Source organism: Paroedura picta, chromosome 1 (assembly GCF_049243985.1).
Source record: "Paroedura picta isolate Pp20150507F chromosome 1, Ppicta_v3.0, whole genome shotgun sequence".
Taxonomy (NCBI): domain Eukaryota; kingdom Metazoa; phylum Chordata; class Lepidosauria; order Squamata; family Gekkonidae; genus Paroedura; species Paroedura picta.
Genome location: NC_135369.1, coordinates 130,885,643 through 130,913,299, shown reverse-complemented (window position 1 = coordinate 130,913,299; position 27,657 = coordinate 130,885,643). Strand labels below are relative to the sequence as shown.

At 40.8% G+C, this 27,657-nt stretch overlaps 1 protein-coding gene and 1 long non-coding RNA gene across 6 annotated transcripts in view; one reads left to right on the top strand and one right to left on the bottom strand.

The window, feature by feature from the left end:
• Positions 1–27,657, bottom strand: part of MMS22L (MMS22 like, DNA repair protein) — a 94,107-nt gene that overhangs the window by 14,388 nt on the left and 52,062 nt on the right. For 2 of the 3 annotated variants that reach the window (XM_077303717.1, XM_077303726.1), the window contains exons 16-21: positions 15,464–15,651; positions 12,794–12,944; positions 8,877–9,019; positions 5,278–5,420; positions 4,956–5,115; positions 3,065–3,234 (exon numbers count right to left, since the gene is read on the bottom strand). In XM_077303717.1, coding sequence (XP_077159832.1) covers positions 3,065–3,234; positions 4,956–5,115; positions 5,278–5,420; positions 8,877–9,019; positions 12,794–12,944; positions 15,464–15,651 — 955 coding nt within the window. The remainder of the gene's footprint in view (positions 1–3,064; positions 3,235–4,955; positions 5,116–5,277; positions 5,421–8,876; positions 9,020–12,793; positions 12,945–15,463; positions 15,652–27,657) is intronic. The other variant, XM_077303732.1, reaches the window with a different exon arrangement.
• Positions 2,490–27,657, top strand: part of LOC143820668 (uncharacterized) — a 29,210-nt gene continuing 4,042 nt past the window's right edge. Inside the window, exons 1-8 of one of the 3 annotated variants that reach the window (XR_013225448.1) lie at positions 2,490–2,644; positions 5,321–5,386; positions 10,148–10,226; positions 15,390–15,521; positions 15,758–16,052; positions 17,084–17,141; positions 17,952–18,079; positions 22,358–22,819. This is a non-coding gene — a long non-coding RNA (uncharacterized LOC143820668). Of the gene's footprint in view, positions 2,645–5,320; positions 5,387–10,147; positions 10,227–15,389; positions 15,522–15,757; positions 16,053–17,083; positions 17,142–17,951; positions 18,080–22,357; positions 22,820–27,657 lie in introns of those variants that run through there. The other 2 variants (XR_013225454.1, XR_013225453.1) reach the window with 2 other exon arrangements.

Sequence of the window (27,657 nt, the reverse complement as noted above, 5' to 3'; positions counted from 1 at the left end):
CAAGCACTGACACAATCCCTTCTGCCCACCCACTCACAATCTGCCTAAGTTCCAATTTAAAATGAAACTTGACAAAATTCCTGTACTTTGTGTTGTCTAATATCCTCCCCAACAGCACTCCCATCAGACCATCTGTGACCCACCATTTGGGAATCACAGTGTACTTGTAAAGATACCTAAGATTTCTCTGAAAACTCAGTAGAAGAGATTCCAAGAAGATGTCATGCATGTGGGTAATCAGATAATATGCTTACTACTTTTCTTGTTACAAGCTGTGCAATGTTGTAATAAAGAAGCATCTTAGCACTTACTGCAGTTATATTTCTAGTAGAATATAAAAAGGAAAATATTGCCCTATTTTAAGTGACATTTCCTTTTTTCAAAAAAACTTCCAACTTCATAGAGCCTGCTACTGTAAATTGCAGCATAGCTATAACTTAGCTGGAAATACTGATAAGGTTGGCTTGGCTCCCTGTTGGTGCTGGAACTAGTACTGGAAGAGAAATATTACACACACACACACACACGATAAAGGGCCTTGGAAGAGGAGACCTCAAGAGTACAAAAGAGAACACAAAAAGTGACTGAGAATAAAACCCCAAGTCCTAGAGGGGTTCTGACTCCAAACTAAAAAAATACAAGCCCCTTCAGGCCAAACTGATTATCTGTATCAACTCTTAAAGCATCCCATCTTCTTCTCCTCTGCTATTTCCTCTGTTTTCTGAAATCCCCTATAGCCTTCTTCTGCTTTCTTCCCACCAACAAGCCAACCTATCTTTATCTGCCCGGCTTCGGCTTTTCTTCCTTTCTTTGCCTAGACGGCCTTTCCCCAGGGAAACTCTGAATGAGTTGCATGGTGCCAGGCCCAGTTGTATTATGGAGAACCTGCAAGGACTTGTGTGTATATGTTGGGGGTGGGGTCCTTCAATTTCCCCTTTCCCTGCACTTTCTCTTTCACTCTTCCTTGCAGCCTTTCCCTGTTCTCTTTTCCCACATAAGTACCCCAGTTTTTAAATGCCCCCATCTTTGGCTATAATTATTTTTACTAGATTTTATATCCCCTAGCTTACATCAGTATCCTCTCTTTTATTTTATCCTTGCCAAAACCCTGTATGTTAGGAAAGGAGTGTGACTGGTCCAATGTCATCCAATGAACTTGCATGACAGAGTAGTCATTTGAACTTGGGCCTCCCAGATCCTAGTTGGAAACCGTAACCACTATATCATACTGCCTTTGTGGATTTGCTTCTGTTGACTAGTAGAAAGCAACTAGATCAGGATGAGTCATGCAAGCCACATGGTTGCAAATTATCTGATGGTTGCTGCCAGGCCTAGCCCTGCTGACTCCTCTCTCAAAGCATCCATGGAAAGGGCCCTGCCCCCTTCTCCTACCTTTCTGAGAGAAACTGAGGCTTGAAGCCTGGCATTACTGTTGTGGTTGTTTGGGAAGCCACATAACAGCCGCTGAGGGAATTTGTTTCTTAAAGCTACAGGAGCTACTTCTATCATTCTGGAGAGTTTTAGTGTCTCTTTTAAAAACATACACTCATCTTTCTGCAAACCTGGGGCTTTTCTAATACTTGTAGCAAGATAATTATTTTCTGCCTATGGCCCCAATCCCTGGATCTACATATCCACCAATGAGGCTATGTTAAGAAATAGCTTTATCAGCCCTAGTTCCTTTAAACCAGTGGTCCCCAACTCTTTTATCACCGGGGACTGGTCAATGCTTGACAATTTTACTGAGGCCTGGGGGGGGGGGGTAATCTTTTGCCGAGGGATGTCGCTGCTGCTACCTGAGCCCCTGCTCCACTTGCTTTCCAGGCTGGCACCCCTGACGTCCCGCCACCCACTGGGGGGCGCTGCCAGCCGGCAGCAGAATGACAGGGCAGCCACAGAGGCAGCACCCGGGGGGGAGGACAAGGAGCCATGGCCCGGTACAGACTGATCCACGGACTGGTACTGGTACCCGGTCCGGGGGTTGGGGACCACTGCTATAAGCCTTTTCTCCTCCTTCCCTTCACACTGCTGTATCTATCCCAAACCTCATGGGACCAGTACTTTGTTTTGGGACCAGCTTTATATCCTATTATTAAGATTCTCAAAATGTAAAAAATTATATTTTTTCTGATTGAGAGAAACAACTTTTTAGATGATGGGGGCATGTTTTGAAGGGAATAAAAGTGGACACAATCCTTTCCAAATGTTGCAATAGGTGCTTCAAGCAAGGGTGTGGGTCTTACTGTATTCATTGCTGGTATTTGTCTAACAGTACCATAACAGATCTTGGGAGGAGGGGGAAATACTGTTTTCTGCTTTCTAGTACTCCCAAAGTATACAGCTAACTTTTAAAAACATCTTACAGATTACCCCACAACTGTACTTGTAAATAATGGCATATTCATACTAATCTTATTATGACATGTCATCCATCACAAAGCTATTTCCAAGGTCACTACAACCTCTGGATTTAATTGCTACCCTGTAGCTGTATGAAACTGCCAAACACAAGCTATGTACCTATCCAAATACCTATGCTGAAGCGTCCACATTTTAAGGAAAGGCGCAAAAGAAAACCCCATATTAAATAATAATGAAAAGCTATAGTTCCAAGTTCTACCACGTCAACAACATTGGCCACACTGTAAGTAAAATGCGGAAAATATTTATTCAACATATATTTCTGTTTTTTTAATATGATTGTGCTATTCTCTCACTCTCCCTATGTGAAAAAATACTTTTGTTTGATCTCAATCATTCCCTTAAGCAAAGTTCCAGCAAAATTTAATTAGATGTCAGCCCTTTCATATCAGTAAGGAATACGAGGCAGCAAGTCGCTTTAGGACCTCAGGACCTCATATTGTAAAAATGCCTAGAGGACAGATATGTTTGAACAACAACTGAAATCCATGAAGCAGTGGTCCATCACTGGGACATTTAAGCTCAAGAAAAAATACATAAAACTCTACTGCCAGGCATCAGTCTTCCACAGGGTCACTTTGTTCACTACAAACTTATACACACACACACACACACACATACACACACATATGCATGCACCTACCTGAAGAAAATGAGGAAGATTCTCCCGAATGGCAGATAACATCGCTGCAGGCAGCCCTTTGTCTTGCTGTAACACAGCATGGGGCAACAGCAAGCAATCTATTATGCGGAATAAGAGTGGTTGTGCCTTGGAAGTAGCCAGTATGGGTGCCCAAGACTTCACAAGACATCCTATTGAATAAAATTAAAGAGACCCAAAAGATAAAATTGCAGGAGGAAGGAATGTAAACAGGCATTCTGTTAGGTGGCAATGACTGGTAGCTATAGCAACCAAGTTGTCTCATTTTCATATAGCCAGCTTAGTCAACTTGGAGATAATATAGCAAAATGAGAACTATGTTTCAACAGATAACTGACATCTCAGTTCCAGAAACGCAGTTTTTCAAAAGAGTAATTTCATTGTTGAACTGTAATCATGTCAGCTAGATGCTTGAACTACAATATATATTGCAAGATATTACGCACAATGTTCCCTCCATTCAAGCTTTAATTGTTAGAGCATAGAGCCTTGTCCATAAAATTTTCAATCTATCCCAGAAATGTCCTCGGTGCCTGCTGTGTGTGTGGATTAGTAGAACTGCAGAGTGGGAACCACAATTCAAGCATCTGGTATAGACCAGCACACAGGATCTGTTTAAATGGTCCAATTAGTTTGAACTTGGGAAACTTGCACCATGCCAATCAGAGTGGTTGGAGGGAACCCTACACTGTATATACGTTTGGATGGTGGGGTGGTGAGTTGGTTCGGTAGTATGTAACCAAATAAAGAGCTGATGTTTTGGCACATGAGCAACTCTGCGCCTTACTGAACCCATTATTCAATAGTTCCATTAGTATGCACTGGACCAAGCAGTTGGAATCAGGGATGTTTCTCTCAGGGCATCTACAAAGGCTTTCATTCTATGTCTTTTTTCATGAGTGCTAGGCTCTTTTCCCTGCAATCCTCCACTGCAGGGCTCCATTGGCTCTATTGGCACTTCTTTAGGAGCTTTGACAGTGTTTTAAGGCTGAGTGGTATCATTCTGAATGGTAACAAAAATATTTCCAATATTGTTTTTATTGGTTCCTATCTGTTTTTATGATATTGCATGGGGTATATGTTTTTACTGTATTGTGAGCCGCCACGAGCCAGCTTGTCTAGGAGTGGCGGGATAAAAATCTAATCTAATTAATACTAAAAATACTGAGACAAACATAAAAGGCAAAATCTAGGAAAAGTTAGTCATGACCAAAGCAATTTCATAAATTAAATACACTATTTGCTTCCTTTGCCCAAAAGTAATCTTGGCTTTTATTACATTTGTTTTAAATAAAAATTAAAACAATTTTATACCACTTAATCTGCAGGTTGAGAGGAATTATAAATTACACTGTATAGTAAGACCAGTGGAATACAGTAACAGTGCCCAATGCCCATCTCAACAGCTCATTCATATAACCACAGCTTCCCTATACATTTATACCAGGGGTGGTTAAACTGGCTCTCAGGTGTCCATGGACTACAATTATCGTGAGCCCCTGCTATCATAGTACTGTCTCCAGGCGGGCTCATGGTAATTGTAGTCCATGGATATCTGGAGAGCCATGGTTTGGCCATCCTTGGTCTATACCATTAAAACTCCAGCTGAGAACCCCCTACCTGTAGCCATTCCCAAGGCTAGAGGGAAAAGAACAATGAAATACACCCTTCCATCACACCTGGACTTAGACCTCACTGAGCAGGGCTCCACTGAGGTCTGTATTTTAAATTGCTGCAAGAATGCTTTTGGAGTCACTGAAAAGCAAGGTAAATCTCAATACTGAATATGAGACAAGTTCTCAAAAACCTCTGATCGTAGTATTGATTTGGTACATACATTTACTAAAGTATGATGAACATTGGCTTTAATTACCCATGATCCTGTAGGTGAGATGAAGTCCTTCAGCAGGGCCTTTCTTCATCAAGTAGGGTTTAATATATTTTAATACATCACCCAGATATTCTAGTGCCTTTGTTACCATAGAAGATTTTTCATCTAGCATTTGAAGCTCACCATAATATTTGCCAACAGCCTAAAAAGAATTAAAACAGGTGGTAAAAGGTGTTGGGCTAGGTAATGTTGAATGAGTTGTTTGTTTGAATATGGCACTATTCACTTCAGATACAATTCAAAAACAATTAATTTCCAAGAGTACTCTTTTATATTTTATGTAAGAGTTATTATTTTATTATACCTTAATGAACTGAAAAACAGCATTCTTTGGATCTTGTCTGTAGACTGACTCATCAACATGAACCTTTGAGAAGATAGCTCCAACTTCTGGGAGTTTAAGTATCAACCTTGTGAGTTCAGTCAGTTGCTCCATATATGTTTTATCTATTTATATTAAGAAAATATGGCAATTATTAGCATGGGTTTATAGCAAGCATTTTTTCGAGTATGAAGCATCCTCTCAACTGTATAATTTTTAAAAACTGCACAGAAAATTAGTAAAGACTCTCAAAAGCCATGTTTTTATTTCCCATTCATAAAAATTATATCATCCTTTGTTCCTGGCTTCTAGGCAATTCTATTTCCAGCCTTCCATAAGTGAATATATGAATCCATGCACATCTGCACTGCCACTATTATACTACTGGACTTAGGCAAATCAGCTGTTCTAATGTTATTGTTGAAGTGGATATAAAAATATTACTTAGTGGGAGGTCTAGGTAAAGGTATCCCCTGTGCAAGCACCGAGTCATGTCTGACCCTTGGGGTGACGCCCTCTAGCGTTTTCTTGGCAGACTCAATAAGGGGTGGTTTGCCAGTGCCTTCCCCAGTCATTACCGTTTACCCCCCAGCAAGCTGGGTACTCATTTTACCGACCTCGGAAGGATGGAAGGCTGAGTCAACCTTGAGCCGGCTGCTGGGATTGAACTCCCAACCTCATGGGCAAAGCTTTCAGACTGCTGCCTTACCACTCTGCGCCACAAGAGGCTCAGTGGGAGGTCTAGATAACCTTTAATGTGTTTTCTCCACTTTGGTAACTAGGACAGTTGAAGTATGGATTTTCTCCAATTTTTCAGTTTCTGATTAGGGATTTAACACGGAGGGGGAGGAATCCCATCTTCCCCCAACGTTTTCAGGGAGAATCCCATCTTCCCTCTCTCCTTCATGGGATGACCACACACTGGCTAGCCAACCCTACTGCAGGGCTGCCACCAAACAGCTAACTGACTCATATGACGGGGGAGGGCAGAATCTCCCCTCCCTCCTCTTCCCCACCTGCCTGCCGGGGTCATGTGACCATGACTTCAGCTCCCACATCCTTTTCAAATGCCAACTGAAACTTCAGCCATTACAATGGGCAGACAGATTGGAAAAGGGATAATGTGCTGTATAGTTTAACTGGTGTGTTCTCATCTGCAACCTCCACCTGACAGTCAGACCACAGGTAGCTTTTGACAACATTAACTATGAGGCTTGAGGTAAACAGGAAAAACAGCAATTTTTATTAACTTTCTGGGATGGTATAAGTTTGTTCGGTAAAGAGGCTTGAAACTATACAAATAAAACCCACTGCATTTGCAGAGCTCACAAAGTCATCATGATTCTATTAACAAGATGAGGCAGATCTTTAGCCTTCCTCCATCCTTAGGAATCTAACAGTATAAATGTGAACTCTTTTTGGAAATTCCAGTTACTTAGTCGTGAAAACCAGGCTCTGAGACGACACAGTCTCTTCTTTTAAGCACTGACTGAAATTAGCTGCCTTTATCCCAAAAACTACCTTCTGAGTCTTACAAAGTCTCTTGAGAAATGTTTTCTTCTTGCTTATTCCTCTGGTGACACAAACCCTATCAGAAAACACTCGTTGTTTTAGCCTGCTTACTAGCAAATCAGGCTCTGAGGATGAGTCTCCCCTCTCTCGGTCTCTGAAGGTTCAGACCCTCTCTGACAAGAACTGATAGCATGACATATTTGTTTTAACCTTCCCATCCATCTGGCTCCTTCAGCCATCCATGGGCTCTGATTAGCTACTATCTGATCTGCACACACACTAAATGGGAATGAAAGGATTGAAGTCTGACAGAAATAAGTAGGACCTTTGCCTATCTGTTTGACTAATGAGCCGTAGCTCTGGTTCCCCCCCCCCTCCTCCTGCCCATTTGGCGTGGCAGGTCCACTCTGTCTACTTCTGGTTCAGGAAGATGTAGTGAAAAGAGGCTAACTTTATTTCTTTGGTTCAGATTTGCACCCCTCCCCCTTCAACTAGGCCTGAAACTCAGATTAATGTTAAAACTATGTTCCCAATTAATGCTGGGCAGGTTTGGTTTTGAAGGACCACCTGCTGTGAAGTCAGCAGCTAGCTCGAAAGTGAATCTTTGTAGAGAAGGCCCTTTCCAAGCTTTTGCCAATTAACTTTTGTCCTTGCCTGCATGAGAATCTGGCCCTCATGCCATCGCAGGTGAAATGATGTTAGCTTTTCAGCTTGGGCTCTGATTAGTTATAATATTACCTAGGCACCAAGGATCTAATTGGCCTATTCTTAAATTAATATACATTTGATATGTAATATACAAGGGAATTTGTCCATAAGTATCCATCTTTTGCCTATGTCAAATTGTCTCATCCCCTCTCGTCTTGTGGAGCTTCGGCTCTTTTGGATCCCTTGGGTGTGACCACTTTGATACTCTGAACTTGCTTGTGAGTATTAAGTATTCTAGTTAATCAAATTTGCTATTTAATTCACTGATTATTCACTGCCCTGGACTGGGTTTGAAACACCTTGGGGTGATGGCAGCCGACCTTACAGAGGGTGCAGGGTTAGCCCGACTCTCTGCTTTGTATCTTTGGACATCCCAGAAAAGAACTCCAAGGAGGGGTATATGGGGGAATGATTTCTCCCTCTCAGGAGGTTTCTATAAAGGATGTTTCTTTACATCTGCAAAAGTGCACACAACCTTCCTCTCTTTGGCAGGAGATTTAACCCTCCCCACCATTGCATTTTACTTTTCACTTTTTTTCCTGCAAACCTGCAGGGTCCCCCCAGGTATGCAGAAGCATATAAACCTGGCCCCATGCTCTGTATTTTTTCTATGTACATGGGGCCCATATTGAGAAATAGTTATATTACAGAAATGGTATCTTAGGGCTTGATCACAAGACCAGTGCAGAAGAACTTATGCAGTCTTTCAGGCAAGCAGAAGGCTTTTTTGTGCAAATGGAGGCCTCTTTTGTCATGCCCCTCCCTCCATTTTATTTTTGTAGCAACCCTTCAAGTCTTCAAGTTAGGTTCAGAGGGCACAGGTTGATCAATAAAGGTTTTATGGCTGAGGGGTGATGATTCTTCCAAAGTTCTATTCTAATACTCTAATTGTACAACTCCACTGATCCTCCAGTACCACAGAACCTGCCTCTTATAACACTGTGTCAACTATTGCAACAAATAACAAATTATCTTTCTGATCTCCTTCCTTGGGATTCTACCCCCCATACTTACTGTGTGAACAAATGAAAAAAAGAACAAAACAAAATATAATCTCTCTAAATGATTCCCCCCTTCTTTGTACAACTGATTGTTCCTTATTTAACTTGAGCTCTAACACTAAACAAGAACAGATATCTCCCCCCCCCCCCCGAAATATAGCTTGGGAATATTTTGTTCTTTGCTTTAAAAAAAACAACAACCAAGCACTCACCTGAAAAAAGAAACAATGAAATTCATAATTTATAGACTAGCTATAATATCAAGGAAGAACTATAAAAACACAAAACTGGTAATTATACAGAAGGAAAAAGAAAAATATATATAAAAAATTGCCATTGACTATTGTTAAACATACTTACGAGCTGTTTGGTCAGTGTTTGCTCTGGCCAAAGAGTCAGTAGGCTGATTGATAAACATTTGCAAAGTACACCGAAGCCATGATCGTACCAACCATGCTTGGTAGGATGTATGACCCACACCAGTAAGCACTTCAGACAATGAACTGTAAGGATAAAATATTGTTTTTAAAGAAAATAGGTAAATATAAAAAGGCTTCCCTTGTTATTTAAGAATCATAGAATCAAAGAGTTGGAAGAGACCTCCAGGGTCATCAAGTCCAACCCCCTGCAGAATGCAGGAAATTCACAACTACCTGCCTACCCACAGTGACCCCAATTTCATGCCCAGTTTAATTTTTATACATAGCTGCCCCCCATGCCCTTTGTTCTTCGCAATATATGCTATTTATATATATACACTTATATACAAGCGTTGGACTTGACTGAATGGCTAACGTCATCATCACCTTTCCAAAGTAATTTACATTACTCTCACTCCTCCATTTTATCCTTGTAACTACCACGTAAGGTGGGGTTAGGCTGACAGTATATGATTGGCCCAAGGTCACCCAGCAAGCTCCCATACCAGAACGGGGATTCAAACCTCAGTAGGACCCTAGTTCAACGCTCTAACCGCTACACCATCCTGGCTCTTACGCTGCCTGAAAATACAGCCAAGCATCACTGCAGTCAACTAGCCAGCTGTTCATCCCTAGTGATTATACATCAAATCTGACCTGCAGAACAGCTCCAAGGGTGTAATTGTTCTTCTGCAAGTTTGGTGGCTAAGAAAATGAACAGATACACCTTGAGACATAAAATTTCACAGAAAAATCTGGAGGCAGTATGGGTCAGGATTTATGGTTGCTGAAGTGCTGGGGGGCCAGAAGACTGCTGCCCAACTCCATTCAGGAACTTCCATTAGCAGTCTCATTTAACTCAATTAAGCTACCAAAAATAGAAATAGTTTTCTTGCTCTTTAAGATACATCCCAGAATCATATGATAAAGAACCATATGTAAATACTGAATTGCATATAAAAACTCTTCCCCATTGAAGAAACTGTGAGTGTTCATTACTTCCACCTAAATAAAAAGACAAAAAGTCAGCTCTTCATGCAAGAGCAGATCTCAAGAATCTTGGGGATGGAGGCTAGACAAGGATGTATAAGGCATTTCCACAGAATGTCCCAGAACAATAGTTCTATACTTGCCCACATTTCACGGCAATGTGAAGGAGGGAATTAAACATATGGGGATTGTGATGCACATCTCTACTGTATCCCTGCACAGGGTCCAAAACCATATGGAAGAATATACTGACATACCAAGATCAAGTGCACAAAGAACACAATGATGGTACTTGTTCAATGTAAGTTTTGCATCTAGTTATACAGGGTGTTTCATATATTCAAAGGTTAGTGAATTCATTGTACTGAAATGTCATAATCTTTCTTAGCATATGTGCACCCTTCTGGATAAACAACTTTTGCTTACATTTAGTGACAAAAATAACCTTTCACGGTTTTTCTTTTTTTAATTCCTGTTCACATTGTAGGAATGTGGCCATATTTCTTAACTAATTAAATGATCTTAACAAATTTTTGAGACCAGTGATATCTTTATGACCAACTAGCTTAGCTTGTTTGATTTAATTCCGAGGGAGAACATAGCAAAGGAAATAACTATGTCAAAATTAGAGATTGATGGGCAGATGTATCCTTAATTATGGAATCCTGAGAGTAATTAACTGAGACCGAGCCATGATGTCCTTCATTATGTTTTCTCCTAAAATAGAACCCAAATGAAAGCTTATTATTCCTGTTTGGTCCTTGAATCTGTTAAACATTATTGGATTTTTTGCCTTGTTAATAGCATGTTTCCTCTCTTGGTGATAGGTGGCCATAGTTTTGGCCATATGGGTAGTCAATTGTTGGTTTCGAAGGTCTTCCTCGATCTGTTTAAGCCATGTTTTCTTTGGCACCAGTCGTTGGATCTTCCATTCAGTTGGTTGTTCTCGCCAGAGGAGTTTACGAGGCAGTCTGCTGGTGTTCCTTCTGCAGACATGGCCAAACCACTGCAGTCTGCGCTTTTGGATTTGTTCTTCAATTTGCAGCTGGTTGTCACATTTTGCCCAAATTGTCTCATTTTGCTTATGATCATATGCTATATGCTAGTTTACTGCTCACTCTCTACCCATATGTATAGACTGCTGAATTCCATTTAATTGTATCTGAAGAAGTGTGCGTGCACACAAAAGATTATACCTTGAGTAAAACTTTAGTGGTTTTAAAGTTGCCACTGGACTCAAACTTTTTCTGCTGCTTCAGATCAACATGGCTACACACCTGAATCTATAAATGGTCCCAGATGTTTTATATTGGTTGTTGCAAGCTTAGACCATATATTTAAAATAAAATAAGAGCAAGTTAAAGTAAAAATTTAGTAAAATAGAAAACAGAATGAAAATGAGAAACAAAGAATGTGGTTGCATTTATAACATTATGAATTATGACAGCAAACTGTAGGACACTGATGTCAGTGACAGAAATCCCATTGATTTCAATGATTCTGGACATCTTCCTGAATGTATGCTCTGTGCCTTCCACCATAGATTTAGTTAAACTGCTTACAGAGCCTGAGAGTTGGAAAGCTTCTTGTAGGTCATTTAGTTTAACCTCCTATCCTCAGGCAGTATACTCTAAACTTAAAGTGTGCCTGACTGATGCCTGTCCAGATTATTTTTGTTTTATGTCATTAAAAAAAATGTATCATGAACTCTCTTGGAGATTCACCAAGATCCCACAATTGCAGATGTATTATTCACAGGTGAATTCATAACATCAGAGAGAACTACCCAGAAAAGAAAAGTTAAATTATTCTGCTCATACATGTTTATCAACTCATTTGTACAATGCTAAGTATAATGCACTGGATCTAAATATGTCTAAGCACTGCACTAATACAATACAAAGGGGGTATTTAAAATTTCCCCCTTGAGATAGAGGACCACTCCCTTGCCACATTCCATGTATTTTTTGGAGGTCCCTTGATCCTCAAGAGCAGCTGTTCAGGCCTCAGTGTAGTGGTTAGGAGTGGTGGCTTCTAATCTGGTGAGCTGAGTTTGATTCTCCACACCTCCTCCTCATGCAGCCAGCTGGGTGACCTTGGGCTTGCCAGAGCACTGATAAAGCTGTTCTGACCGAGCACTAATGTTTTCCTCAGCTTCACTATCTCACAGGGTGTCTGTTGTGGGGAGAGGAAAGGGAAGGCGACTGTAAGACGCTTTGAGACTCCTTTGGGTAGAGAAAAGCGGCATATAAGAACCAGCTTCTTCTTCTACATAGGGAAGGCACCTCAGGAGATATAATGCCCAGTATGTGAACCGAAGTCATGAGTTTTAGAAGCCATCCTTGTTTATTTATTTTAAAGCACGTATGTTAAGACCTGTTAAGGCAGCTCACAGAATAAAACAAGATGATCATAAACTATTAAAAATACAGAACATGAAACATCCAGCAATCTAGAAGATCCTCATAACAGACTTCAGGCAAGGAGCAGATTGTTAGTGAAGCATCTTAAAGCCAAAAATATTTAATGCCTCAATATCAATAAAATGCACACTACAGTGGGAAAGAAAAGAGCTTATGTTGTGTTTAACGAACAGCTGCCTAACCATACATTTCTGAACAACCGGGGGGGGGGGGGGGTTTAGCTATCCAAGGAAAACAGGACAGAATATCACCATGCTAGAGTAAACATCTTTCATGAGAGCTTATGTGAATCCTGGAAAGTGCTTTCAGTTTTCTCAATTCCCTTTTCCAAAGCAATGTGCAATGTAAAATCACGGCAAGAATATGAAAATGGATGAACAGCAGAACACATACGGACATCAGAAAACAGCTTGATAAAATTTAACTAAGATTATATATAGCTTACCTGTTTTGTACAAGGTGACTTAGGTATCTTGAAACAAGCTCAGGGCAAACCACATCATCCCATCCAAACAACTGCATCATTGCTAAGACTGGCTGGGGCTGAAGATCTGTTGTACATGAGCTGGGCAAATCCAAAGCCAGCAAAGTAAAACCTGATTTTTTTTGGGGGGGGGGGGAAGATGGTAAGGAGAATAGGAATTGTTGTTGTTGTTGTTGTTATTATAATTATTAATATTATTATTATCTCAGCATTTCTCCCCCAAAGTGTCTCACAGCATAGGGGAAAACCAAAAAACTGCCCTGTGAAGCAGGTTAGGCTGAGAGAAAATAACTGGTCCATGGTCATATAGTAAGTTTTCATGGCAGAGTGGCGATTCAGACTTGGGCCTCCCCAGATGAAGAAGAAGAGTTGGTTTTTATATGCCACTTTCCTCTACCCGAAGGAGTCTCAAAGCAGCTTACAATCGCCTTCCCCTTCCTCTCCCCACAAGAGATACCCTGTGAGGAAGGTGAGGCTGAGATAGCCCTGATATCACTGCTCGGTTAGAACTGCTTTATCAGTGCCGTGGCGAGCCCAAGGTCACCCAGCTGGTTGCATGTGGGGGAGTGCAGAATTAAACCCAGCTTGCCAGATTAGAAGTCTGCACTCCTAACCACTACCCCAAGCTGGCTTTCTACAAATCCTAGTTTGGCACAGATCTATGGTGTGGCCTCGTTTGAAATACTAGGTATAGTTCTGGACACTGTATCTCAAAAAGGATATTGCAGAGCTAGAAAAAGTACAGAGGAACCTAACCAAGATAGTTAGGGGGCTGGGCTGGAACACCTTCTCTATGAGGAAAGGCTAAAGAATCTGGGACTTTTCAATTTAGAAAAGAGTCCCTTAAAGGGGGGGGGACATGATGGAGGCTGATAAAATTATGCATGGGGTGGAGAGAGCTGACAAAGAAAATGTTTCCCCTCTCCCCAAATACTAGAACTTAAGGCATACAGTGAAGTTGATGGGCAGTAGGTTCAGGACAGACAAAAGGAAATATTACAGTATTTGCTGGCGTATAAGATTACTTTTCCCCCCTGAAAAACATGCCTCCAAGTGGGGGGGTCGTCCTATTCGCCGGGTGCACTTCAGTTGGGATAGACAGAGCTGCCCATAGTGGCCCATAGTACTGTAGTGTAATGTAACAAACTCTATATTTTGAGTGGAAATGTTGGGGGGTCGTCTTATACGCCCAGTCGTCTTATACGCCGGCAAATACGGTACTTTACACAGAGAGTGATTAAAATGTGGAATTTGCTGCCAGGGGATGTAGTGATGGCCACAGGAATTAACTGCTGTAAAAGGGTATTCGTTTGGGGTTCCCATGAATCTTTCATACCACATACCAATGTAGATCTGGTTAGTTTATTGTCACATCCTCATATTGAAGTATAGTGGGAACCTAAGAAAAAGTAACTTGCCAACTGCCATTCAATGGGTGATTTGAACAGGAGACTTCCTCAAAATGTATACTAAGCCCTGTCAGTGACTATTACAAAACTCCTTACACAAATATTTATACTAAAAAGACTGCTCTTTATAATGAGCTACCGTAGCCCATAAAAATAATGTCCTCAGTACTGTTGACTGATCCTACAGTTTGTTTACAACATTCTCACTTTAAAAAATAAAATAAAGAATAAGAAACCCAAAATGGACCTTTAAAGTAGGGTAACAGGATTTTATAAGGAGCAGATTTAACACACACACACACACACACACACACACACACACCGAGAAAGGGCCACCCATCTTCCTTCTGCAACATTCTTTTCCATTACCATTATATCTTAATTATTGCAAAGCTGCTGAAGTTCAAGGGTCTTTCTGCATTTCCATTATTGACCAGATCTCTGAGAGCTCATAAACTCAGTTCTTAATTCATGTTAGGGCAAAATACATTTAAATTCAAATCTGTCTTTTCCAAATATTATTTAAATGGATTCAGTGCGCCATTAAGCTTGATGTGAGCCTTGTCAAATTGAAATATGCAGTATTACTATATAGAAATTTCATGGGAGGAATGATTGTATCAAAATACAGAGGACCGGATCAGCAGGAAGCAGGCTCTGCTGAAGTCAAGGTTCAACAGTCCTACAGTTTACTCACAAGATGTTATTCCATCTGCTAGGATTTTTGAATTGCAGTCTTACAGTATAAAATTACAGAATACAAAGATCAGCATAGTCACAATATGTGTATGTGGGGAGAGAGAGAAAAAGAGAGTTGTAATACTTATAATACAATATTAATTATGAATAGTTACTAGATTATATTATGTTCTAAAAAGTAACACTGGGTTAGGAAATCCATATAAGCAGAAAAAGTACATGCAAACTCATTTAAGTAACATGAACATTTATCAGGTTAAATACGTGGAATCATCCATCAGTAGCTATGCCCAGGGTTATGTTTTGAATGTACTAAACAACACTGGGGGGGGGGGGGGTGCCAACCAGAATGCAGACCTCTCTATATTAATAAGATGAACTCTTCATGTGCATGCAGACACTCTGACCAGGCCCACCAAAACCTCACCATTCTTTCCTAATTAAACCAGGTATTCTAAACAAGACCAGGAGCATACAATTAAGTGGTGGTCCCCATAAGGACTGGGAAGCATGCCATACACACCTGCCGCGGCATCTGCAAGCTGAGGAGGAGGGATCTGCAACATTCTCTGACTCTTCAAGTAAGGAAAGAAATTCCTCCAGAGAGCTCTAGCAACAGCAAGGTGGTGCTCTTTCGCCACTGAAGACAGCTGCATAGTTGGGTTCATATTCCCTAACGGCATACCCTGTTCTACCTGCTTGTGCACATTTCTAAGAAGAAACAAGAAACAATATTAACGTGTGTGTGTGTGTGTGTGTAGGGGGGGGAGGACATAAATTCATTCAAAGGACATTGAAACAGTTTTTCCCTAAACAGGCCAAGAGCTGAAGGATTCTATTCTACAATCAGAACAGTATGTAAAGACACTTGTGCGTACCATCTATTTGATGGATAAATGATGGCATATTAAGCACCATAAAAGTTAATGTTAATTACTAATGTCAACCATTAATTATGCACCTCTTAATGTGTCAGACCCAAATGAGGAACAGGCAGCTCTAAAATGAATGTGCACATTTATCAACTGACAAGTCAGTCTGCTTGCAGTCCAAAGACGCATCTTCTTCTGTTTGTTAATTCTGTACGCAAAGGAATAAGGCAATCTGAACAGGTACGGAGCTCTGTTTTGGAGCCTTTTATTTTAAAAATACACATTTTATTTAAAAAATAAGAGAAATAAATATTTGAATTTTGTGGCCTTGGACTTGGCATCAATGCCTATAGCTAAACTAGAGGAATATGGGCAGAAGTTAGCACTCTTCCCAATGACAGTTTCTTCCTGAGACAATGTGGCATGAATTCAATAGCACACTCAATTTTCTTTGATTCTGCTAGTACCATTCCTACTACTTAATCTAATTTGGTAGTTGTGACTTTCTAAAGGTTCAATAGAGACGTGTCTTCAGGGAATCAATGTTCTTAGAGAAATGGGTGGGAGGAGGGGTGGGATGCATTAATAAATTTGTCTCGCAGACTAGGATATGAGGCATTCCTGCTCTGGGATCAACTAAATAGCATGCTTATTAAAAACAATCTGTAGCAACCCTATCATTCCTGTTCCTATTTATCTCCTGGTCAACTCAATTGAGACTGCAGATTAAGGCATAGGCAGTATTATTACATTTGCTTTATTAAATTCTATATAAACAGAAGTATAAAGTCAGAGTCAAGGTAATTGTAAGACAATGGCAAGTAAGAATAGGTAGACTTCTCAACACACGGACTTTGATGGTAGGCCATAACAAACACTGATATAGAAAGGGCTTTTAAAGGTGTGAATTACATAAACTCCAAAAAATATGTTTTAAACCTGTCCCACCCACCTCAGACTGTTGGCATTTCCAGCGGCAGGACATAGAGAACAGTGTGTGATAAAGACCACAGAGTAACTCAGCATTCTTAGGTTTATATATTTATTAGCATTTATTTATGGTCCACCTTTCTCACTACAATTCAAGGTGGATTACAATGTTGTGTCAATGTAATCAGGAGGATGTGACTCCCGTAAACAATGTAATTGGACTAGGATCACAGAAATGTGAAAGCAAAAAGACATCACACTGATCCTGTTGGGGTAGATAGGAAAGAGTATGAACCTGGATCACAAATATCTTGTGCATTTTTTTTTTATCTGTACCTCAGAACTGTAGTTGGAAGATTGTAAATTTGGAGAAACGCTGTCAGTTGGAGAGGCATCAAGGTAACATGTAAACTCAGTTTAAATGAGAACGTTGCACGTGTGGAATATGGCCAGCTGCATAAATGCAAAACCACTTGAAATATTATTCACTTTGAACTATGAACAAATAATCATTGAAAATGTATGGAGTGTTTTGCTCAAGAGATAATCAGCACTGTGGACAGGGTAACTTCAGGTTTTCAACACATCCTTTTGCAAAGACTGTAGCGTTACTGATCCCTTCTGCAAACTGGTATAATATGATTAAAAGTTTTGTCCAGTTATTAATCTCTATTTTACACAAAAAGGATACCTGAAGCACAATTTAAAGAGATATGATACTATGATTCTATTTTCATTCCACCCAAACATGTTCTGCCTGTTCTAAAGCCATGAGGATATGGAAAGCTGGACTAGTCTTCAGCTACCTGAATGTATAATTACCTCCAAGTTTTGGTATTTTGTAAACTCATCAGGATGTATCTGGTAGTCAGGCATAGGGAAAAAGACAGGACTCACATATACCTGTTTTAAACAGGTGCTATTAAGTAGCACATGGAGTCAAGTCTGGAAGGCAAATGAAAAAAATCCATATTTGTAAAGCTTAGAATCTAAAAGTTTGCCTAAGTTATTCAATTTCAGATTTCTTTTGCACAGGGTAGTGAAACAAACATTTTCTCCTCCTTAAGAATAGTAACTTAAGTAAAAAACAGAATTAGAACCAGTGTGGTATACTGTGGACTGAGGCCTGCAGGAAGATACAGTTGTCTTTATTAGATGGCAGGGCATTTGAATTAGCAGTGTAGAAAATAACAATTCTGTGGTCCCCAGGTCTTGCTGCTAAAAAACGGGACCATCATGCTGGGTCATATTGAACTATGAAATGTTGGACATTACCTGTGAGCAAGGAGTTTGTGCCAGTGTAACAAGCTGCCCTTAACCAAGTGGATATAACCCATGTAAGTACATCTTAACTAAGGACACATATGACCCAAAGTTTATAGTAAGGGCTAGGGTTGCGTCCAGCGGAATCCAAATTGGCCATTCCAGGCCGATGCAGCCAGTGCTGCGCCACGGGGGGGGGGGGGGGGGAGGCGCGGGCTTCGGTGTGTAACTCGGTACACACATACAGGGCTGCCAGGTCTCCTGCTCAGCCATCCTCATTGGTTACCACCACTGAATGAAGTGACAGGGAGAAATTTGGGAGAGAAGATAATAAGATTTGCACCAACACCACAATATCACTTCCAGAATAAACCTGGAACTGATGACATTGTGTTGGTGCAACTCTATGGGAAATCCTAGAGTGTTTTGAAAAAAACTTAGAGCAATGGTTCTCAATCTGGGTTTCAGGACCCCTTTAGGGGTTGAATGATCCTTTCACAGGGGTTGCGGCAGGGCGAGCAGCTTGGCTGGGGGAGGGGGCGCCACTACTGTTGCCACTCCTTCTGAAGGAGCCTGCAAATTTGTATAACAGCTTATAACCAATTTATATACAACTAGTAATCAAGCCCGCTGCAGCTAAATGCAGCGGGCGCTAGACCACGGAGGCCCCGGCATTCGCGCAGAGCGCGGCTGCCGGGGGCTCCGTTTGTCAAGGGGCTGACGCGGCAAGAGGCGCTTCGCACCTCTCACCACATCAGGCCGCCCTCAAGGAAGCAACTGCTTTTTTTTTTTTTGGTATTTGAAAGATAAATATAGATTCTCTATAGAATCAGAGTCCAGTAGCACCTTTAAGATCAACAAAGATTTATTCAGGGCGTGAGCTTTCGAGTGCAAGCACTCTTCGAAGATTCTTTTGTGCTACTTCAGACCAACATGGCTACCCATTTGAATCTATAGATTCTCTAACGTGTTTTGGCTACCTGTATAGCTGGCTCGAATGAAAACTGCCAGAATGAGGTTCTGGATCTTACTCCCGTTTTCAGAAAATAAGCATTTTCATCAGTGGCTAACTCCTTAAATAATAATCAAGTAACATTACATAAATTTCATAGTACCAAATATGCAATTATAATTATCACCACTACACACCTATTCTACCTTAATCGTTTTGTTCATGAAATTTCATCAACGGAATGTCTTAATATTCTATAATACCAAAATATTATCAGCCTATATAGCCAGGGCCCCCAGCAGATCTGTATTATTATTATTATTATTGTTATTATTATTATTATTAATTATTATTTTCCAAATATTTTCTGAATTCCAATACTGATTTGGGGATACTGACAAAATACCCAAACCTGAAAAATGCCACCTTTTCCCCCACATATCTACAGGGCTACAGATAAGAAATGTACCATATCTTCTTCTTACAAGTGATATTTCATTAGACATCACTCATGCCCCACTCAGACAGTTCTCAAAAGTCAGCAATATACAGATAAATTAATTTTCTGATATTCAGACAGCTATATGTTTGCCAACCCTATATCAGCCGCATTGAGACGTACTATTTAAAAAAGAAACTTAATGGTATATAAGATCACAGCTACTTTCAACAATATGGACTCTGTCTAGTTAAGTTAACAGGGAAATGTCTCAAAAGTTCCACCACTAGGTATCAATTTAAGAAGTTTCAACACCAGCTAAGCTGCAAAACGGAGAATGTAATTCATTTAGTGACTCGTGTGGTGAAAGCAACATGAAGGTGTAATATCTCACAGTGACAAAAAAGTGCTTTGATTTTCACCATCCAGATGACTGATATATAAACAATCACTGCCAAATAGCTATTTATTGCCAAATGCACTAAATATTCATCATTAACATGTGGAACTTATGACTTTAGAGTCCTGTTTGACAAAGTAGAAACAACTGGATAAATATTACATCCCCACAGAAACATTTTATTTATTATGGACACTTCCTGTTGAGAGTAGCCACTGTTTTTAGCAGAATTTATTTATTTATATACTGCCCTCTCCAGAGCCTCAGGGTGATTTACATAAATTGTAGAAAACAATATAGGAAACAATCCATAAGACATAGATAACCATAACATTACTATATTAACACTGATAATTGTAACAATGGTAACAGTGCAAACAGGTCCAGGAGCAGAACACATTGATGGATTTCTGGGAGGGAGGGAGCAGGGGCCCTGCAGATGTTGTTGGTTACGCCTGGACTCAACCAAATGCCTGGCAGGAGAGCTCCCTTTTGCAGGCCCTGCAGAACTGTTTTAGCTCTATCAGGTCCCTGATCTCCTCCGGGAGCTCATTCCACCAGGTGGGGGCCAGGACAGAGAATGCTCTGGCCCTGATCCAGGCCATCTTTAGGGCCAGGGACTCTGCATTCTCATCTCTTTCAAATATACTCATGAGGATTTTACATACACATGGTCATGAACTTTACCCCGAGCTCAAAATCTTCACAAAATGTTAACTGACCTTTGTTGCCAACCCACCAGAGCAGAAGGAAGGAGTTCAACTATCCCAGATACAGTGGAGCGTAAATATTGATAGCTTCACTCGGTTTATACCAGGGGTAGTCAAACTGCGGCCCTCCAGATGTCCATGGACTACAATTCCCAGGAGCCCCTGCCAGCATTCGCTGGCAGGGGCTCCTGGGAATTGTAGTCCATGGACATCTGGAGGGCCGCAGTTTGACTGCCCCTGGTTTATACATTCAGCAGAACTAAGTAGTGGGCTTCACCTCATGGTGGGGGATTGCACGACTGGAAGCTTTCATAGTTTACGCACAGAAAAAGAGCATGCAAACAGAAAACCTATGCTGATTATTTCCCCCCAAAATACAAGTTTGGGTTTCTGTGCATCAAGACTGCTTGTGGTCAAGCCCTGCCATGCAGAGAAGAATATTTTAGCTTTGAAATGCTGACAGGGTGCTCCTCCTTCTTCAGAACACAAGATGCTGTTTTCCCACTGAAAGAGCCATGCAGGCATTAATTTAATGTGGGAGAACCGTTCAAACACGTGATCCTCCCCCCCCCCCCAAACACACACACATGCTGTCTAACAAAAGCTCTGCCTCTAGTTTGGCTGCTTATAGAAGTAGGTCTTTGGCCTTCAAAGATGGGGTTCATCTTTTGGTAGCTGATTCCTTCATCAGCAGTAGTCCAGGAAGATAAGCTTACATTGAGTGTGCAAAAAATATACAATATTTGCTGGCATTTAAGACTACTTTTTCCCCCCTGAAAAACATGCCTCCAAGTGGGGGGGTCATCCTATACGCTGGGTGCCCTTCAGTTGGGATAGACATAGCTGACCATAGTGGCCCATAGTACTGTAATGTAATGTAACAAACTATATATTTTGAGTGGAAATGTTGGGGGGTCGTCTTATACGCCCAGTCATCTTATACGCCGGCAAATACGGTATATGGAATTTAAAAAGGGGGCAGTACTATCTCCATCACCCAAAGTCTTGCCTTTCTGTATACTCCTTAGCATCAAGCAACATCACACTGGAAAAACAAATGCAGGAGATGGTTTATGAGCTAACCCAATACACCAACTAGGAGAGGACCCTCTAGTCTAGATGCTAGCAATATTTTATCCTGAATTGTCATTTTTATTTGAGCTGCTAAGCTCAGGTCAAGTTAAAAATACTATAAATAATAATGTTTGAACCTGACAGGGATGGGGGAACTAGCAGGCCATCAGGATCCACAATGCTAGAAATATTTTTTTAGATGTGACGGTCAATACTGAAACTTCTTTACGAAAACAAACTTTTGTAGTATTTGAACTGAACAACGGTAGCTTTTTTGTGTATGTGAAGGAACTGCAAACTAGCCCATTGGTTTCCTTGCTTCTTAAAATTAAGCACAAAGAAGAAGTACGGTGCTCTTGCCTGGAAATGCAAAGAAAGGCTGCCATCACCTCTAGGGTTAATGGGTGCTTCTGTATGTTTTTTGGGTCAGGTTATCCTCTTGTTTACAAATAAGGCTGGTTTATCGGTTTTATTTTTACTGGTTTAAATGCAATGAGAAAGAGGGAGGGGAATCAATACAAAGCAAGACAAAGCGCTCTGGAGGCCCTGGCTGCAACAGCTTTTGGTCTGGCTCACACACAATCCTACAACATGCTGAAGCTGGAAGGATTAGCCTGCTTGTGTTGAGTAAACCGATGATACTCAATAAACAGTTTCTGTTGTAAACCCCTTAGGATGTGCAAAGCCACACTAGTTGGCATTAGACCAGATAAGCTGCGGAACCAGCTGTAATCTCATTTAGACCTGAGCTGATCCTCCTGTCCTTTCACTCGGCAGGATCAACGAAAACCACTGAGAAAGCAGCTGTATTACAGCAGCAGTGCTTGCTGGATGCAGCAAACATTTCATAAATTCCTCTCCTCGAAGCAAGTCTGCATATAATCTACAGAGAGACAGAGAAATCAACGGATTGCTGAATTCATTAGTACACTTACTGTTGCAGGGCAACTGCTTTATACAGAGACAGGTGTTCTAAACCAGTTTGGAAAATCTGATTTTATTTCTGGACCATTCCTATGTCTGGTGATGTTACAACGTAGGCTAAAAATTAAATGCTGGATTTATTTGCTTGTATAATGGCTTACTATATATATGGTATGTTTCTGATATCACCATTGTCCCAGACAATCTGTTCCACTTAATATTTCTGGTAAGGCCTTGGAGAAGGAGCGTTTCTCATGGCTTAAGTGCCATTCAGTGCTTAACACCTACTCAGGGCGGCTGTCCAACCCGAGTGCCTCCTCCAGCCGGCCAGCCAATCGCCTTCCGTCCTCCACCCCTGACCCCCCCCTCCTCCTTCCACTTCCCTCCAAGGCTCAGAGGCTGCAGATCCCTGCTGCATGAGAGCTGCCCCTGCCAGTGAGTTCCCTGCCTGGGGCCTCCAGCCTGCAGCCTTTCCAGGTCCTGGGAGGAGGGAGAGGCCAGTGTTCTTCCACACATACCCCAATCTAGCGCCCGTTGTATTCCTGAATGCAATGGGCTTTGTCCCTAGTAAAGAATAATGCAGATTCAAAAGGAAACATGTCGTTAAAAATACTAGCCTCGGAAAATCAATAATCATGGAAAACGTAGATATATAAATGCCATGTTTTGATACAGGGAAACAAAATGCTGCCCTAGCTTGAAGGAAGCTGCGGTTGTGATTTCCTTCACCCCAAATCTCCCTAGTCCCACAGGGCTGGCAGTCAATGAAGTCATGGAATTAGAGTGATTAATACAACAGTTAATTTTTGCTTCATGTATAGTACGACATAATTCAAGCCGTGAATACATGAAGGTGTGTTATAGTGAGTCAGTAGCAGAAGCCCACCTAGTTTTTGCTGTTGTTTGAGTGGTCTTCAGTTCCCCTACCCAATGAACCACCTTTAAACTTCAGGCAGTAGCATGGGCCTCATATAACTGGAAGAGAAGCATGGTGTTAGTTTCATTACCTTACAGACTCGGAGGTATAAAACCATCTTAGCCAGATCAGAGTAGGGGTCTATTCTACTTAAATACATTCTTCCTTTCAATTGTGGCCACCCAGGTATTTTAAGGAAAGGAGGAGCAGTAGGGGTGCTTATTAAATTTGCAGATGATACTAAACTGGTGGGGGGGTAGCAAACACAACTGAAGACAGCAACAGAATACAGGATGATCTTGAAAGACTGGAAAACTGGGCTAAATGAATTTCAGTAGTGAAAAATGTAAAGTTCTACATTTCAGTAGGAAAAATCAAATGCATCACTATAAGATGGGTGAGACTTGTCTTGTCTTGGCAGTAATAATATGTTTGAAAAGGATCTGGGGGTCTTAGGAGACCATACACTGAACAGGAGTCAGCAGTGTGACTCAGTGGCTAAAAAGGCAAATGGGATTTTTTGCTGTATCAAAAGAAGTATAGTGTCCAGATCACGCAAGGTGACAGTATCACTTTACTCTGCTCTGGTTAGACCGCACTTAGAGTTCTACTTAGAGTGTTCAGTTTTGGGCAGCACAAACTGAAGTGAATCCAGAGGAGAGCAACGAAAATGGTGAGGGATGTGGCATCCAAAACATATGAGAAAAGGTTGAGCCTGTTTAGCCTGGAGAGAAGACAACTAAGAGGTGATAAGCCATCTTCAAGTACTTGAAGCACTGTCACATAGAGGATGGAGCAGAGTTTTCTGTTTTCTGTTGCTCCTGAGGGTGGGGACTAGAACTAATGGCAATAAATTCAAAAGAATTTTCAGTTTAACATCCAAAAGAAGTTCCTGACAGAGCGATTCCTCAGTGGAACAAGCTTCTTCAGTAAGTGGTGGGTTCTCCTTCTTTGGAAGTTTATAAGTAGAGGCTAGACTGACATCTGACGGAAATGCTGATTATGTGAACTTAGGCAGATTGTAAGTGGGTGAGCAGGAAGGGAATGCGTCCATGCTTGGCTCTTGCGGCTCTTTCTTGCATGCCCAGGGAAATGCCAATCGCCACTTTGGAGTCAGAAGACAAGACAAATCTTCTACAGACTAGAATGACCAGGGATTCTGGGTTTTTTCAAAGGGGGAGAATCATCTGGACATGGAACTGGGATCACTGTCAGGTAGCTGTGAATTTCCTGCATTCTGCAGGGGGTTGGGACTAGATGATCCTGGAGGTTCCTTCCAAATCCCTTCTACGATGCTATGATTTTAAGTAGGATGTGAAAATAACAGCTCATCCCCACTGTCAACAGTCCATCTAATGTCTAATGTTTGGAAATAAACTGCTTTTGAACGGAATAGTTCATTTAGCTAGCATGTATCAACATTTGATTAATTTGTCTAACTCTTTTAAATGCCATGTAAGCAACCAGCTATCAGCAAATATTTGTTTGTTTGTTTATTTATTTAATTACATACCACCCTCCAGTTTTTGTCAGCTATCTATCTATACATTGTATGATATAGAGGTCATTCTTCCACCTGTCCTAAAACTACTGCCTGTCAGTTTCATTGAGTAAACTCAATTTCTAACATTATGGTAATCAGCAAGGGAATAAAAAACCCAACCCTGCTCACCAATTTCAACAAGACTCAGGGTTTTGCCACATGATAGTGGTATGTCAGGATAAAATAACAGTGTTGCCTATACTATTCCACAGTAGCTATTCAAAGATAGCAAGGGGGAGATATAATCCCTTTTTTCTTGGTTTCTGCATTGGAAATTGAAAGGTATACCTCTGGCACAGCTGTAAACATCTTCTATACCAATTTCCATATGTTGCCAGGGCATACCAACCGGGTCAATGTGTGCTACTGTACAGAGGGGTCATGTCAGATGCACATTACAGACACTGCAAATTGGCATTGACCCACAATAGATGGCTACAGCTGACGTGCCTTACTCATTAATCTTTGTCCACCTCTCTGGCATGCTCGGATTGAATGCAGCTGGCAGAATTTAGATTGATCCTCAAACTGATCCAGTATGGAGCAGGAAGGATTGCTTGCCTGAGCAGATCTACATTAGGATCAATTCAGGGCTGATGTGTGTTTCCAGTTACTCATTCCAGATCAGTGTTTGGCTCAGTTACTAGTCTAGGTTTTCATTTCACTTTTCCATCTCAGACTATTTTAAACAAACACTCTTTATGGTAAATATTCTAGCAAAACCCTCAGACTATAAATATGCTGAAAGTATGCAAAGCTAGAGAATAAGATGATATTCCTCCACCCACATTAAGACTAATAGAAGCTTCCTATCAGTTATGGAAGCCTGATAAAAAAATTACTTTACAGCTCCTAGACAATCACTTTAAAGTCTTCTGACGTGTTAATGTTTCACCTCTCTCCAACTCATTCTTCAGATGTAAAGGGGTCCCCCATTTAACATAATCACTTAATAACTGCTAAGTGATGGGTATCAGAACCCTAATTCTCCTAATATTTGCCAAACCCAGCTCTTTTGTAATAACAATAACACCATGATAGCAAACTGTAAATCTGTGTAATTATACTTTAATTGTATTGTGAGGCATGCATTAATCACAAAGTTTAAGTGCCAAGGATGGAATTATAATAATTCTGTAAAACAAATTTAAGCTAGCTAAGTAGGTCAAAACCACTAGCATGCAACAGGAGACCTCTGGGAATTTATCAGTTAATGGCTATTTATGTGCAAATGAGTGCCCTACAACCCTCCAAAATCCTGTGTAGCCGAAGGGTATTTCTGTTAACCAGGAGCATGCTTAACTGCTGAGGCATAAATTAAACCATTTATTGGAATTATTTTAATTCTTCCTCCCTCTCCCCCACCCTAGCCCACTAGCTGCACAATTTACAGTGTTAATTTACATGGAGATAGAGCTACTGAGGACTTTTCAGAAATGCTCCTGTTTATAAAAGAACCTTTACTAAAGCAGTAACAATTGGGCTCTCAATCATCCAACCTTTCATTGGGTGGCTGAAGTCATTAAAAGTTCCAGAGGTTCAGTACTACACAGCAGTGTAGCACAGCAAAACCCTTTCATAACAAACCAATGAAACAGGATTCTATTTTATGTCCATTTTATGTCCAATCAAGCCCCTTTTCAAACTCAGACATGACAATGCGATTCAAAGGGGATTCCTTCAATTACATTTTTCTGTATTCATCATGCGCACAAATGGATTTCAGATAGGTTTTTTTATAAATAAATAAAGGGAAGGGAATAAATAAATAAATAAATAAATAAATAAATAAATAAATAAATAAATAAATAAATAAAGCCAGCATTTATAAGAATTCTTCCCTTCCCTCAATATGGGGGAAAGACATTCCAGTTCAAATTTTTCCATATATAAACGTTTTGGCAAGTATTGGGTTGTATCTAGCAGTAGATGTTGGCAGAGGAGATCTTTCTTCACTGACCCGCAACATCATGTTTGTTCCCAAACTCCTCTCTGGCTGAGAGAACCTCACACAAGACTATTATTTATTGTACAGCATGTGCAGTGCAGCCAGGAGATGCTAGGATTGTCTGGCAGCCAGGCAAGAAGGTGGCCTGCCATTGCCTGTCTCTGCATTATGGCTTCTAGTGTTCCTTGGAGATCTCCCATCCAAACACTAGCCAGGGTTGACCCCTGCTTAGTTTCCGCGATCTGACGAGATTGGGCTTGCCCTGGCTATACAGGTCAGGACTTATACAAGCAAGATGTACCATAGGATGGGAGGCTGCAAAAACTAGGATAAATGGGGATTAAATTACCTCTCTCCTCCTCATTTGCTGATGGAAGAGGCTTTTAAAAAAAAAACTCGTTTTCTCATCACTGGATTACATTTTGCTCTGAGGTTCTTACAGCCCTCAGTTACCCACTTCCCTGCTTATATTTCTCCAACAGATATGTAACTGTTCCCTAGGTAAACTCACACAAAAAAGGGGCTATGTGTGTGGTTCGTTGGCTTTCATTAAACATTTTCAGGGACTCTGATTGTGTGTAAATGACCTTTAATGTCTGTGATTGTTCCAGAGGAGAAGATGAAGAATGATGGCTCTCATTCTATACTAAATCCACTCTGCTATACTAAATCCACTCTGTTCCATCATATGGGAGGGGGAATGAAATACCTACCCATGATTTTTTTTAAGTTAACATTAACCCTGA